Source organism: Tachysurus vachellii, chromosome 25 (genome assembly GCF_030014155.1).
Source record: "Tachysurus vachellii isolate PV-2020 chromosome 25, HZAU_Pvac_v1, whole genome shotgun sequence".
In the NCBI taxonomy this organism is placed as follows: Eukaryota; Metazoa; Chordata; class Actinopteri; order Siluriformes; family Bagridae; genus Tachysurus; species Tachysurus vachellii.
In genome coordinates, this window is record NC_083484.1 from 11146578 (window position 1) to 11161749 (window position 15172).

The 15172-nt window shown below is 38.7% G+C and overlaps 1 protein-coding gene across 2 annotated transcripts in view; it reads left to right on the top strand.

Moving 5' to 3' along the window:
- tmem67 (transmembrane protein 67) overlaps positions 1 to 13008 on the top strand; it is a 21168-nt gene extending 8160 nt beyond the window's left edge. For both annotated transcript variants that reach the window (XM_060861640.1, XM_060861641.1), the window contains exons 10-28: positions 1455 to 1541; positions 1755 to 1820; positions 1892 to 2048; positions 3054 to 3177; positions 3270 to 3375; positions 3458 to 3514; positions 3641 to 3739; positions 4106 to 4204; positions 4993 to 5079; positions 6619 to 6721; positions 6945 to 7084; positions 7193 to 7333; positions 9723 to 9803; positions 10286 to 10402; positions 10491 to 10607; positions 11507 to 11611; positions 11697 to 11799; positions 11997 to 12139; positions 12663 to 13008. In XM_060861640.1, the coding sequence (XP_060717623.1) occupies positions 1455 to 1541; positions 1755 to 1820; positions 1892 to 2048; positions 3054 to 3177; positions 3270 to 3375; positions 3458 to 3514; positions 3641 to 3739; positions 4106 to 4204; positions 4993 to 5079; positions 6619 to 6721; positions 6945 to 7084; positions 7193 to 7333; positions 9723 to 9803; positions 10286 to 10402; positions 10491 to 10607; positions 11507 to 11611; positions 11697 to 11799; positions 11997 to 12139; positions 12663 to 12743 (2013 nt within the window). In that variant the 3' untranslated portion in view covers positions 12744 to 13008. The remainder of the gene's footprint in view (positions 1 to 1454; positions 1542 to 1754; positions 1821 to 1891; positions 2049 to 3053; positions 3178 to 3269; positions 3376 to 3457; positions 3515 to 3640; positions 3740 to 4105; positions 4205 to 4992; positions 5080 to 6618; positions 6722 to 6944; positions 7085 to 7192; positions 7334 to 9722; positions 9804 to 10285; positions 10403 to 10490; positions 10608 to 11506; positions 11612 to 11696; positions 11800 to 11996; positions 12140 to 12662) is intronic.
- Positions 13009 to 15172: the final 2164 nt, after the last annotated feature.

The following is a 15172-nucleotide window of genomic DNA, read 5'->3' on the forward strand; positions in this document are numbered from 1 at the left end:
CAAAGGGTCAAATTTTAATCGAAATTTACTTCTATTGAAACATGATTTGACACAGATTGTCAGGTTTAGGTTAGCATTAACGGAAAAGATAGATATAACTTGTAATAAATTCTGAAATTCATGCAAAAAAATGCAAAAAAAAAAAAAATCTTACATTTTACATTCGTAATAAAAGCATAAGAAATAAATGCATTAATGAGCTAGAAATTAACTATTTTCTAGCTATATAATAATAAAAACGCCTTCATTAGACAGAAGACTCGAATATTTTTATTTGTATTTTTTTCAGGTATAGACAGAATACCTGAATATTTTTCAGCACTAGCAACAATGTCGGGGTTTCCCCAACCGCCACATAAATATAGCTATAGCACTGAAACTCATCTTTATCTTAAACTTAAAATGATCTATATCACGGCTTGTCTTTTTAATCCATTCACCAAATTGATTAATTCTTTTGTCATATTTGGATATTTATTTTATATTGGCCACTTTTCCACTTCCTACATTGTCTGAATGTATTTACAAAAAATGTGCATGAACCAGCCGACAGGAAGTTGTCATCAGTGTCGGTTCCAGATGTAGCTAGCACAGATACTTTACAGGTCTGAAGGAAAAAAAATCATGTTCCTATCATGATGATCTAACGTCTAGCCACACTAGTGCTGCCTGTGTCTCTGTTGCTAGTACATCAGAGGATACAGCTAATTCCAGTTTACCCTCCACAAGCACTACTCCTTCCCAGTCCTCAACAAGTGCCCCAAGGCAGACCCATCATTCAGTTATCTTAGCCCCAGTCCAGACGGTTAGCGATTTAAATAACGAGCAATCCCAGTCAATGCCATGCACTACTGCTGTAGTGGAAATTTTAAACATCATGAGTGTTAATATATGCCTTCATTGTTCCTGCCATAAACGTTCCTGCCATAAACATTCCATGTGCTCAATGAATGGGAACTTAAGGGGGTTGTGGGTGCATGTGCTTGATAAGGTCTGTCCTGGCTGAGGTGACTGGGAGGTCACCTAATCACAGATGCGCACACACACATACCAACACACACACAATAAAATAAATTACCACCACCTCTGAGCCTGAGTGTGTTTTTTACTTGTAGATCAAAACTCCCACCACAATTCCCACCTATTATTTGTACCAGCCCATCCTAATGTAACTAGATAGAACTGGCCCTGCTACACACATGCACTTTATACCACTAGGTTATTTTTTTTTTACTCTTCAACCCTTAGTCATTTGTTGTCTTATGTGACTCTGTGTCTTTTATGTTCTGGAGAAACATTTTATTTAACTGTGTGTTGGATCAGCTATATATGCTTAAAATGACAATAGAAGTCTCCTTGACTTGAAACTCATTTCTGTTCCTGACGTGTTAATTCATTGCAATGCTTCATTAAGTTAGTTTTCTGGTTGTGTGTGTGTGTGTGTGTGTCCACAGAACACTAACATAGAGCTGCGGGTCGCTGTATACACAGCACAGGGAATGTTTATAAAATGGGAGAATGTTGGCGGAAGAGTCCTGCAGGTAAACCAGCGCTGTGGCTTATACACACACCTCAGGGTCTGTTCACATGTACAGAAAACTAGAACTATATCAGCCCATTAGAGCCAAATCACTCCTGATATCAAGTGCTTTAAGTGAGATTTAAAATGGTTTTAAATTTTAATATAATAGTAGATTTTGTTTGTTGATTGATTGATTGATAGATTGATTGATTGATTGAGTGATTGATTGCAGCTTTGTCCAGACACCTTAACCAGACAGCAAGCTGCTTACACATTTGGGACAGCTTACAAGCAAAACGTGAGTACAGTGCATTCATGTGTATGCAATCAGGAAAGTGTGTGCTGGTTGCTTAAATCCTTTCCTCTCAGTGTGTTCTCTCAGTGTCGGATCTCCTGGCTGCTTATTCGGAGCCTCTGTTTTATGACGTCTTCCTGGTGCAGCGGAACTCTGCGGGGGATGAGCGACTCCTGGCTGTGCCCATTCTCAATCTCAATCTGCAGTTTAATGGCCAGTTTGTCAACCAAGGTAACAAATAAAACTGAGTTTTAAGATGTAGTTCTGTATGAGTGTTGTCAAAAAAGCAAAGGACAAAAGTCAGTGATTTCTGTTGCGCTAATTATTATATTGCGTTCACACCGAGTATATTTTGTGATATGTTTTGTCAAAACAAGCCTTAATTTACAATTTGTGCAAAAGTCTTTGATTTATATTTCTAGATTTTTCCTTTCCATCACCCTTGTCCCACTTGTTAGTTTCCCCATCGCACAGCAACTATAAGGAAGATGAGGGCAAGCGTAGGCTTTTTCTGAGACAGAGAAATCAGACACAATGCTTACCCCGATGACCAGATTTTAAATGGATGAATTTACGAATGAACTTCACTTGCCTAAAGTAAGCTGTAATAGCTGATGACTGCTTGGTCAGACTATCATTTAAACCGTGGACCTGTTTTCTTTACAGGGGAGCACGTTGAATGAGGTTGAGGGCTACAGCTTGTCTTTACTGGTTAATATTAAAGGTCTAAATATCTGGCAGCCTCACAGCTTTGTAAATTCAAATTCAAATTTATTTGTATAGCGCTTTTAACAATTGACATTGCCTCAAAGCCGCTTTACACAACATAAACATAAAATGAAAGGTTAATATAAAGATTAATATAATACAAAATTTGAATGTGTTTGTATTCAACCCCAACAAACAAGCCTGATGTGACTAAGGCAACTGTGGTGAGGATAAACTCAGTTGGATGGTAAAGGAAGAAACCTTGAGAGGAACCAGACTCAAAAGGGAACCTCATCCTCATTTAGGTCACACTGGAGGGTGTGATTGTAAATATACAGTCTGACAAATGTTGTATTGATGATGAGGTTGTTGTCCTCAAAGACCACATGTAGTTTCCATCTCCTCTTAGTATGTCTGAATACTTTATGAAGCAGAGACCAACTGGAGCTGGAATATCTCTAGATATCTCTGACTGTTAACACCACTTGATTGTCACCACTGTTTTTTGTCCTAATGTCTGTCTCCTAGCCTCTGACATGAATAGCTGGTACCTGACACGACGGCTGATGATGATCGATGCTTTGAGTGGGAGAGAAAAGAGTCTGACAGACAACCCTAGAGTTATTCGTGTCGCCAGTGAATTAAAAATTAGGTAAAAATGCATAAATTTACATTTTACACCCAATATAACTTTGTATAACGATGTTTCATTATCTTAAAAAAAGTGTTGTGTATGCCCTGTAGCTTCCAGCTGGTGCCAAACACCCAGAAAGGACAGGTTTACCCTCCGCTGATGACCGTGTCCTACTCTGATATTCTCATCACTGACCCGAACAAACAAACAGTACCTGTAGGTACACAGAAATTATAAACTGACTGTGCATGTGTGTATGTGTCTAAAGTTAATAACTTTTACATGTGGGTGTATTTAGGTATCATTCTCCTTGGAGTATGAGATGGATCAGAACGAAGCCCGAGTTAAAACTGATGTAAGTGTTAAAATGAGACTCAGATTGAAAAAGGCAAAATTGCAATATAAAATAGTTCTGCTTTACAATGAGGGTGATGATGAGGAGGAGGATGATGATGATGAGAATGGTGTCTGTGTGGTCCAGATTGCTCTTGGTGTGTTGGGTGGAGTGGCTGTTGTTTACTCTCTGTTGAAGACCGCTAGCTGGAAAAGAAGGATCGCTTCCCCTCTCATTGATGTACAGGCAAGGACACACACACACACACACACACACACACACAGTATTCAGAGAAGCTTGCAAATTTTGAAGTTTAAAGTATATAACAGACTCTGGTTTGAAAATAAATATGACAATCCAAAGATCACGTTATTTGAAAATATTAATGTGCAAGTTGTTCTGGGTGAAATTTCCTTTAACTGACAGTTCAAATGCAAAAGTATTTTCATGCATCAAAATAATTAATGGCTTTATTTACCAAAATTCCTTATGATGCCCAAATTAAATTTTTTTTTGTTTTAATTATCTATTTAATTCTTTTTGCTTTTGATTTGTATTAACTTCTTACTATCACTGGTTACTATTAACTAAAACACACTGTACTTCATTCAGACAATTTTGAAGTTCCTGCTGTTCTACTCTGGAGATTTGGCAAATGTTTTCTTCATCATCACCGTGGGGACCGGTCTGTATTGGCTAATTTTTTATAAGGTCAGTGTTTCATTTATTTATTTATTTGTTTGTTTGTTTATTTATTTAAATAAATATTAAATTTCCTAATTCAAATTTACAATAAGTTGTATGTCGGGTGGGGGCACGGTGGCTTAGTGGTTAGCACGTTCGCCTCACACCTCCAGGGTCGGGGTTCGATTCCCGCCTCCACCTTGTGTGTGTGGAGTTTGCATGTTCTCCCCGTGCCTCGGGGGTTTCCTCCAGGTACTCCGGTTTCCTCCGCCGGTCCAAAGACATGCATGGTAGGTTGATTGGCATCTCTGGAAAATTGTCCCTAGTGTGTGATTGCGTGAGTGAATGAGAGTGTGTGTGTGCCCTGCGATGGGTTGGCACTCCGTCCAGGGTGTATCCTGCCTTGATGCCCGATGACGCCTGAGATAGGCACAGGCTCCCCGTGACCCGAGGTAGTTCGGATAAGCGGTAGAAAATGAATGAATGAATGAATGAATGTATGTCGGGTTGGTAAAATATGGAAAAAGGTCAAACTTGGGTAAACATTGATATTATTTATAATAATAATAGTATTAACACAGTTAAACATTGCTTTATTTCTGGAAGTGTTCTTTACACTTGAACTTGCTCTCCTTTTTTAAAGCTTTGGTATAAAATGTGGTATGAGAGTGTATTACAGTATATTGATAATATCAGCAAGTGGCTATTTTTTTTTGTTCTTCTGTTATTATTGCTCTGTATTCTGTCTAAGCTGTGGAGGTAATTCTTTTGCTTTTACCTGATGATGTAATATCATTTTTTTTCCTGTTTTCCAGGCTCAGCAGTTTGTGTCTGTATTGTTGCCATTGCCAGCTCAAGAGGAACGTTTTGTGATATATGTTGGCTGTGCTTTTGCACTTAAGGTAATATATGGTAATAGATGGGATGATATGTACCTTTTATTAATCCACCGTAAGGGAAATAAAGCAGGTCAGCTCTCCCCCCCAACTGTAGGAGAGCTAGCCATCTTGATATGCCTAATCAATTAATCCTGGGGCCCAGTGGCTGTATTGTTATATAATCTGAAACCATTGATTAAGTTGTAATCAGTGATGCTGCCTGAAGATGTTCATTCTTTTGTGTTGTGATGATGATGATGGCGAAGATGGTCGATCTTAGTGGGCTCTTGTTTCTATCTTTCTATCACTTTGTTTTTCCTGCAAAACAATCACATGCACTAAAACAAAAAAAGTCAGCAGTGTATCGTGGCCGATACTGGGGTAACGTTCTTGTTGGATTATTGCTCATTAATATATGCAGTTGTAAAGCATACAACATTCTGCAACAACAACAAATACACATAATAGACGGTACAGAAAAACTATACACATACAAAAGGACTTGATAGAAATATTGCACTATATATATACTGAGGAAATAAAATATCATTTTAAATGAATTCTTAATAAGCAAGCCTGAGTTGACAGTGGCGAGGAAAACCTCCCTCAGATAATATTAGGAGGAATATCAATGAGAGGAACCAAACTTAAAAGGAACCCATCCTCATCTGGGTGATACCGGATAGCACAGTTATAAATCATTTCATTCAAGTTTTATCATGAAGGCCATCTTGTTAAAGTTGAAATCAGCTGTACACTGTGGCAGCTGCAGTCCAAAGACATCTTCATGGATTCTAAGTTGTACCATCCACAGCAATCCCATATATCTTCAGGCTGTCCATGTGTGGACATTCTTATCAGCAAAGTGTGACCTCTAAGAGATGAGAATCCAACCACAAATATCAGGATAGATCATGTGGTTCTAGAGAGCAGAAGGAGTCAGGTTCTCTGGTAGGATCACCCAATAGCTTTTAAATTCGTAACGAAGGCTGGCAAGTCTGAGAACTAGGATTTGATATTGTATAAGGAATGTTTGCCACTTCCCGAACATCTGCACTGCTCCCTCAAGGTCTTCTAAAGCAGAAAAACATTTCCCTCTTCCTCATTCTTTTTGTAATGAGCTTGTTATTCCAGAACAAAGAGCTCACAAACTGGTAACGAAGATGCCGCAACACCCTGTAATCTCGAATACTACTGTATAAATTAGCAATAACTCATTGAGGAAAAAACGTCAACTGAACTGAACACCATTGTCCCACCTGGAGTGATGAATGACTGTAAAACCTTCTGGATGATCATAAAATACTGCACTTTCAGCAGAAGTAAGATGAATGATGAATCAGAAGATCAAGAGGCAGGTTTTAATAAATAACCTGGACGCTCTCAAGTTTAAACAAAAATTGGACACAGCTGGAGTTTATCATAATGTCACATTCAACCGACTTGATCTTAATGAAAATTGAAAAAAATTACCATGTGATGTGTATATATAGGTGTATGTTTTTTTTTAACTCCGCTCCATAAGTTAACTTAATAACTGCATTTCACTTTCATATTCTGCAGGCCGTGCAGTTCCTTCATGAGTTGTGGTTGCAGATGTCTGTGGATATATTCTTTATAGACTGGGAGAGACCTCGAAGTGGCAAGTCCAGTAAATCTGTGGACGGTAATTCTCATAATCTTTCTTGTAATGCAGTGCCGTTTTATGCCTCAGTTCCATTCTCTTCTTCAATAAACATTTCTTAATGTATCTATGACCTCTATCTGACCTCTATAACCTCTTGTTTAGCAAGTGAGCTTTATTTGCCTTTAAGATTTGAGCTAAATAAAAGCTGCAGGTTAAGTGACACAACAGCAATGGTATATACAGTATGTGTACATGTTTTCAGGGTGTGGCGAAGGAAAGACGGCAGCACCTACAGTCAGCATTTGGAGGACGTACTTTTTGGCTAATGAATGGAACGAGATCCAGACCATCCGTAAGATCAATCCGACCTTCCAGGTTATCTCTGTGCTCTTCTTCCTGGAGGTAAGCCGCTCTGCACTAATTTGCCATAGATGTAAGTTTACGTGAATGTTTACTGTGTGTGTGTTTGTGTGTGTGCGTGTCTGTGTGTGTGTGTGTGGGTACTGAAAGGTGGTGAGATTTTCCAGCCTTGCATTGAGAGATCCTTTTTCTGAGCTTCAGCGCTCAACTGAGGAATATATACCTGCCTACAGCCGCATACTGCGCTACGGTGTGGCAGCTGCTGTGTGGCTTTGCATTGGTTTCATACAGGTACACACACACACACACGACACAAATGTTTGACACAGAATATGCTCTCTCCATTATATATTAGAATTTATATAGGATTATGTTCTTATACACACACAAATATCACCATATGAAGTTTTTTGTACTGGTTTCTAGTAGTGTGAAACTGACAAGATCTCACACACAGCCACAATAAAACAAAGCCTTGGGATTGGAAATGAACATGGAGTTAAGAGATTTCACATCATTTCTTCCATCCATCCATCCATCCATCCATCCATCCATGTCAGTGTCATAATGGATCCATATATGTGATCACAAAATATAAAAAGTTGCATTCCTCTAAAATAAGAATCAAAATAATATATTTTTTCCCTGAAACAAACCAGCACAAATGAACAGAAATGCAATAATGTTTAATTTGGAAATTACAAAATTAAGTAAAAAATAAAAAATCAATGTGAAAATCAGTGCATCAACGTATCAGTCGTTACTTTTCTATGAACGTAGCTTTGACAGCTATAATTTAAACCTGAGCTTTACATCAGTGCACTCTTTCTAATACATGGGCTAGCGTGGTTGACGCTCATTATATTAAGGTTCATAATAAATGGACCAGATAACCATGTTCTTACTTAACAAAGAAAATGTAGACTGTTGATATGGTGAATCTTTACAAAACAAAAGATGTTTAACAATTATGGAAGATACAGTTGACTCCAGAGTAATATGTTTATTTATTCTTATAGCTAGGGAAAACGACTCAGAGCTAGTATTTTGCAATGGGTTAACGTAACATAACACTAATTACATGAGAATTACTCTGTTTTTAGAGCAGAGAAGAGGTCACAACTGTAATTCTGTTTGCCCTCAGTGCAGCGGCCTTTAATCAGGCCTCGGATAGAACGAGATTCTCTCTATGCCTTAAATCAGGCCTTCAAGGACATCATCTACACACAATTGTATATGTGTAATAAATGAGAAGACAACATGGGTGAGGTACAGACACCAAAAGGTGAGGTTTATTGGTTAAACAATGATTGGATTCAAATTATAACCAAAATGGTTATTGGTTCATTCATTTCCTACCGCTTATCCGAACTACCTCGGGTCACAGGGAGCCTGTGCCTATCTCAGGCGTCATGGCAGGATACACCCTGGACGGAGTGCCAACCCATCGCAGGGCACACACACACTCTCATTCACTCACGCAATCACACACTACGGACAATTTTCCAGAGATGCCAATCAACCTACCATGCATGTCTTTGGACCGGGGGAGGAAAACGGAGTACCCGGGGGTTTCCTCAGACCAACATGGGTGAGTCATTCTCTGCACAAATGTACATTTTCCACTTCCACTTGACTTATTAACCAAGTGTGATGCACTGTATTGTGCATCACACTTGGTTAATAAGTCAAGTGGAAGTGGAAAATGTACATTTGTGCAGAGAATGACTCACCCATGTTGAGCAAACAATGAGCTGTTTACTTGATTTTTAACATCAACTGTGTCTGGTAAAGATAAGGTAATGGTGTTCGGGAAAGTCTGAGAGGAAAATGTGATGAAATATTAACGACCAAAAGCGCAGCTTGGTCATAACGCTTGATAAGGAGAATTGATTTTTTTTTTTTAGATGAATGGATGTGGTGTTTGATTAGAGCTGATCTTCAATAAACTCTGCTTTCACTCTATACCATCCAGTCTGACAAATTCGGTCTTTACTTTTTCTTTATCGTGCTAGATTGGGCTAGTCGGGTCAATGTGGTTATTCTAGACAGATGGATTACTTAGGGAATCGGTTTTAATCAAATTTTTATTTAGCGCAAAGGATGAAATAATATTAAATAATTAATGGATCTACGACTAAAAAAAATTACGCAAGTTGTGAAATTAAATCATGCACCTTATGATAACATTGTTCATATGGTACATCTTTTAATAGCTGATATAACATAAGCGATAGGGGGATTAAGGGCAGTGGAGGCTGGGGCTCAAATGGTTCAAGTGGTTAAGGCTCTGGATTGTTGATCGGAGGATGAGGGTTCAAGCCCCAGCACTGCCCATGAGCAAGGCCCTTAACCCTCTCTGCTCCAGGGCACTGTATTATAGCTGCCCCTGTGTGCATACCCCAACCTCCTCAGTTGGGATATATGAAGAATAGAACTCCACTGTGCTGTAATGTATATGTGGTGATAATAAGGGCTTCATTTCACAGATGTTTCACAGTATTACAATTAGGAACTAGGAATGGTTAAAAATGGAGTCAGAGGCAAATTTCTACTGTGTAAGTGGAATAAAACACTTTGGGATGTTCTGACAATGTTTACAATAACATTAAGCCTGTCTTGTTTTATCAAGGGGCCACTATATCATGGTTTGTACAATAATGTGTTTTCTTTTCTCCAGATCATCTTCTTCTCTGTTTTCTATGAGCGCTTTGTGGAAGACAAGATTCGCCAGTTTGTGGACCTCTGCTCCATCAGCAACGTGAGTCTCTACCTAGCAGCTCTAATCTGTGTAGATGGTGTATACTTATCTTAATCATAATCTTTAAATTAGTACACGTTGTGTGATTCATTTTTTTTAACATTTCAAATTCAGCGTATTCTACTAAAGCTAGTGCTGTTGCATTGTGTGTGTTTTCTGTCATTTGGGATCGACTGGGAAACAGCTTATGCTTCCAGTATAACATAGTGAATAGAGTAATTGCATATGCAACTGGATCCAGGTTTCAGTTATTTTTTCCTAACTTCTCACAATTAGAACATACAAAAATAAAACATTGGAATATTTCTTTTTACAACTTATTTTATCAGCCCCAACACACCTGCTGCATGAGGCATTTATCAGATTCTTACAAATTTGTGCCTGTTATTCGGATCATGATAAATCTGGGACTAATAAAGCTGCATCTGAGTTATTGTAAATGTATTTTTTATTTTTTTTTTTGGTGATTGGATGTGTTCTAGGTATCAGTGTTGCTGCTTTCTCTTCGCTGTTTTGGCTACTACATTCACGGCCGATCTGTGCACGGCCATGCCGACACCAACATGGAGGAGATGAACTCCAACCTGAAGAGAGAGGCAGTAAGAATTGTTAGAAGCAAATATTTGTGAATATTTGATGGTATGGGAAACTAATGTACTGTTTTGTTGGTGTTTACATTTTCTGTAGGAGAATCTTTGCGGCCAGAGAGGACTGTTACCTAATTCTGACGTTCAGACTTTTCAGATCTCCGTAACAAGCCGTCTGAGGGCGCAGTACGATCGCATATTCGAGCCGCTCAGCAGAGTAAGAACTGTTTGATTTCTCTCATTTGCATATGAATTAAATTATTTAAAAAAAAAACTTATACCTGAAATATATTTAATATGTTTATATTGAGGTAGATGTTCAAAGGAAAGGTGTACAAGACAGTAGTGAGACCAGCTTTGCTGTATGGGTTAAAGACTGTAGCAGTGAGGAGAAGACATGAAAGACAAGATGGAGGTAGCGGAGATGAGGATGTTGAGGTTCTCTTTAGGAGTGACGAGGATGGACAGGATTAGGAACGAGCACATCAGAGGGACAGCTCAGTTTGGCTGTTTTGGGGACAAGGTCAGAGAGGCTAGAATGAGATTGTTTGTACACAGGCGGGAGATGGTTATATTGGTAGAAGGATGTTGGAAATGGAGCTGCCAGGTAAGAGGTCAAGAGGAAGGCCAAAGAGGAGAAATTGGTGCGAGAGTAGAGGATGCTGAGGAATAGAGTTAGGTGGACACTGATGATTCACCGTGGCAACCCCTAACGCGAAAAGCTGAAGGAAGATGTAGAAGATATTGAGGTAGCTGTGATGCTCTTTGTGATTTTGGTGCAAATTTATTGGATGAATATGCAGTTAATAAGCTCTCTTTTTGAAGCAGTAGTTAAAATCTCAATACTGCCACTATGAGCAGGTGGTTGAACTGCATTTTGGGTAGTGTAGGAATCTGTAAAATGCAATGACAACAGATCAACCTGTCAGTGAATAAAATCATAACTAAAAAAAAGTTCATTAAAAAAGAAATCTTGGATGTTATTATAAGATCATGTTAATTCTAGATGGAAGTTTTCTTTACAAGCTACTTTTGGACTAAACTATAAGTGCAGCTTTAAAAGTCCTTGTGAACAAGAATGAGTAGATTATTAATGTCGTTTCCATCCCGACACAGAGAAATGGACCCTCGAGATTGATCGATGCCTCTGCCAACCCATTCGAGCAGAGCACAAAAGCTTATCACACCATGAACCGCTTTCTCGCCTCTGTTATTGACCATGTGAGACATTTTTTAACTTCATCTTTATCACTCATGCACATGGTGCTGTATCACTCATACACATGCTCACTCGTTTTGTTTTCAGGCTCATCGTGAGATGGATTACATTGTGAAAGATAAACTGCTCTTTGAAAGAGTCATCGGAATGGAGTTTATTGAACCCTTGGACAAAAGCATTTTTTATAATGGTAAGCTGTGTAACATCACACTGTGTGATAATGAATCAATATGTTGGTTGTCATATTGTTCATTTACAAAATATAAGTTCTTTTGTGACTTTACAAAATAATAAAATCATATATTTTTTACATTTCCTTACATGTGTCCTGGAAAGTCAAAGTCTATGTCCAGATATCTGTAAAGTCTCTTTGTGTTTCCTCTCCAGACGACTCTTACTCCTTTGCTGAGGTGCTTTTCTATGGGAATGAGGCGACGCTGCTGATTTTTGACACTCTCTTTTTCTGTGTTGTTGATCTCAGCAGCCAGAACTACATTCTAGCAGCTGTGCTAACATATGTACAGCAACTGGTTAGTAAATGTCTTGTGTGTCTGTGTGTGTGTCTGTGTGTGTGTCTGTGTGTGTGTCTGTGTGTCTGTCTGTGTATCTGTCTGTGTGTGTGGGGGTCTCTGTCTGTGCATGTGGCTCTGTGTGGGTCTCTGTGTCTGTCTGTCTGTGTGTCTGTCTGTGTGTCTGTCTGTGTGTCTGTCTGTGTGTCTGTCTGTGTGTCTGTCTGTGTGTCTGTCTGTGTGTCTGTCTGTGTGTCTGTCTGTGTGTGTCTGTGTGTGTGTCTGTGCGAGTGGGGGTCTCTGTCTGTGCATGTGGGGGCCTCTGTGTGGGGGGGCTGTCTGTGGGTGGGGGGTGGGGGGGGGTCCTCTGTGTGTATTCCTGTGCCCGGCTCAATTACATTTTTTCTATAATTGAGTCATTAAAGGTATATATTGTATTTTAAACCAAGAGGTTTAATTAGGCTTGTATAGATTTCAAATTCAAAGGGATATAACTGTTGGAAAACATTCAGATGATTGTCATAATCTATCTTTTTTCTCGTAGGTCTTCAGACTGATCCGAAATGTCACTGGTCGCAGGAACCTGGCCAGAAAAACTCTGGTTGACAAAAGATTCCTCATCTAATTTACTTTTCTCATCTTTTTCATTTTGCATCAATGTCACTTTCATTGTAGTTCTTACTTTGCCAACTTAAAGCAAGTTGTGTTTTGATGCCTTTACATTTTTAATGGATTTGTGTGGTATGGACTAGGTTTCTTTTTATTTGTATATTGTATATTTTGTTATTTCTTGTGTAGTGTACATAAAATTCATTAGTTTTCTACATCATTTAAGACTGTATTGATTGTGTGTACAGTGTATGTCGTAGAATGAAGATTTTGAAGATTCAGCATGTTGTGTGGTCCGAGATGCTTTTCTATTCACCATAGTTATAACCAGGGGTTTATTGAGGTACTATAACCTTGCTGTCGGCTGGAAGCAGATCTGGCAACAAGTCATTTGCTCCATGGATACTTTTGCTTTGTTACTCTGTTGTGTGTGAAAATCCCAGATCAGCAGTTTCTGAAATACTCAAACTGCACATCCATCACCAGCATTGCTCATTAAACTGCCTCAGATAAGTGGAAGTTTATTCCCATAGCTTTAACATTTCTTGCACCTGTGTTCAGAACCCAGACAGTCAAGGCCAAACCAGAGGCATGAAATCTGAGTGCAGAATAATATGAACTATTTGAATTCTGACTGAACTGGACTTTCCTTTACTTCTACATTTTTGATTTAATAATTGAACAAACAGGAAAGAAACCATTACGTTACCCACAGCTGTATGTTTATTGAAAAGTTGTCTTTAATGAAAGTCTTTTCTTTGGCTTGCTATAGAATAATTTGTTTAGGTGAAGTGAATAAATATAGACTGGTTTATCTAGGCTAAATATAACCTTAGAAAACTGGAAGAGTGATTAATAGTGGGAAAACTGGTTTCTTGTGTTTTCTGTTTGTATATGAATCGATGTACCAGTTCGACCTTGAAGCTGTGCCAAATATCTGGGACTGGCCTCATCTGACCTTGGAATTAGAATTTTCTTATAGTCTAACCAAACGATTTCACCCCACAGTACACAGAGATCTGTGTACAATTGATAAGAAAATGTGTCTCAAACATACGCTACACTTAGTGGGCCTCATTTATCGAGCATAAATATGAACAAATTTATTCATAATTCACCTATAGCCTCATTTACACAAGATATGTGTAAATGGAAAAAAAATCATAAAAATCTTAAAAAAAAAAAAAAAAAATATATTAGGGCTCCAGGTTTTGTGTATATTTGCAATTTTTCAATACGAATTAAGCTTCTTCAACTTTCATCAGTGGCAGTGTTTTTTTGCTTATTCCCAACCAAGGTGAATAAATATCAAGGGCAAAGAAGAAAAAAAGAGAATGGCTTAAAAGAATTAAATTGGTGTGAAAATTCTTTTTAAATGAACATAGGCTTACTCGTCTGAAAATATATTTTAAACTGGTTTGATCTTCATTGTTTTCATCCAAATGTTAAGTAATGAATCTGATCTGAAACCCAGAACTAATTCATTCATTCACTGGTAAGAACTGATATTATACTTACGATCATCTCTGAAATCAAAATTTATACATCTGTTTAGCAGGAATTGGAATACACGGTGGCTTAGTGGTTAGCACGTTTGCCTCACACCTCCAGGGTTGGGGTTCGATTCCCGCCTCCACCTTGTGTGTGTGGAGTTTGCATGTTCTCCTCGTGCCTCGGGGGTTTCCTCCGGGTACTCCGGTTTCCTCCCCCGGTCCAAAGACATGCATGGTAGGTTGATTGGGATCTCTGGAAAATTGTCCCTAGTGTGTGATTGTGTGAGTGATTGAGTGTGTGTGTGTGCCCTGTGATGGGTTGGCACTCTGTCCAGGATGTATCCTGCCTTGATGCCCAATGACGCCTGAGATAGGCACAGGCTCCCTGTGACCCGAGGTAGTTCGGATAAGCGGTAGAAGATGAATGAATGAATGAATGAATGGAATACAACACAAGTTTTGGTTTTTACACTTTTATCATTGCGGTAAAGTTCTGTTTAAGCATGTTGGGGCATGCCTCAAAGTTTCATTTCTCGTTAGGCTCCTCAAAGTTTCCTCTTAACCCAGCTTTCAACGACAACTTCAGATATTTACAGACACTACGGTGATTTCCAAGCCCCAAAGTACAAACAGACTTGTTTCGAGATGACTAAACAGGTTTACTGTATCCATCTGGCACATTGGTAAACTTCGTCTCTACATGATTGCCTCAATCATGCATTGTATACTTTTTATAGTAAGTGACTGGCCTTCACTGATTTTTGTGAGCATCAATAATATGAAAGTTATCTGTTTTGTAAACAGGATTGGTAATCCCTTAGATGTAAAGTAGAAGCCTGGGTAGAGACATCAAAATTATCAATAACAGAAGAGTCAGTAGGTAGACCATAAATCTCCAAACCTTTAATATAAAGATAAGGATTTGTGTCAGAGAGCCAACAACAGATGGAGG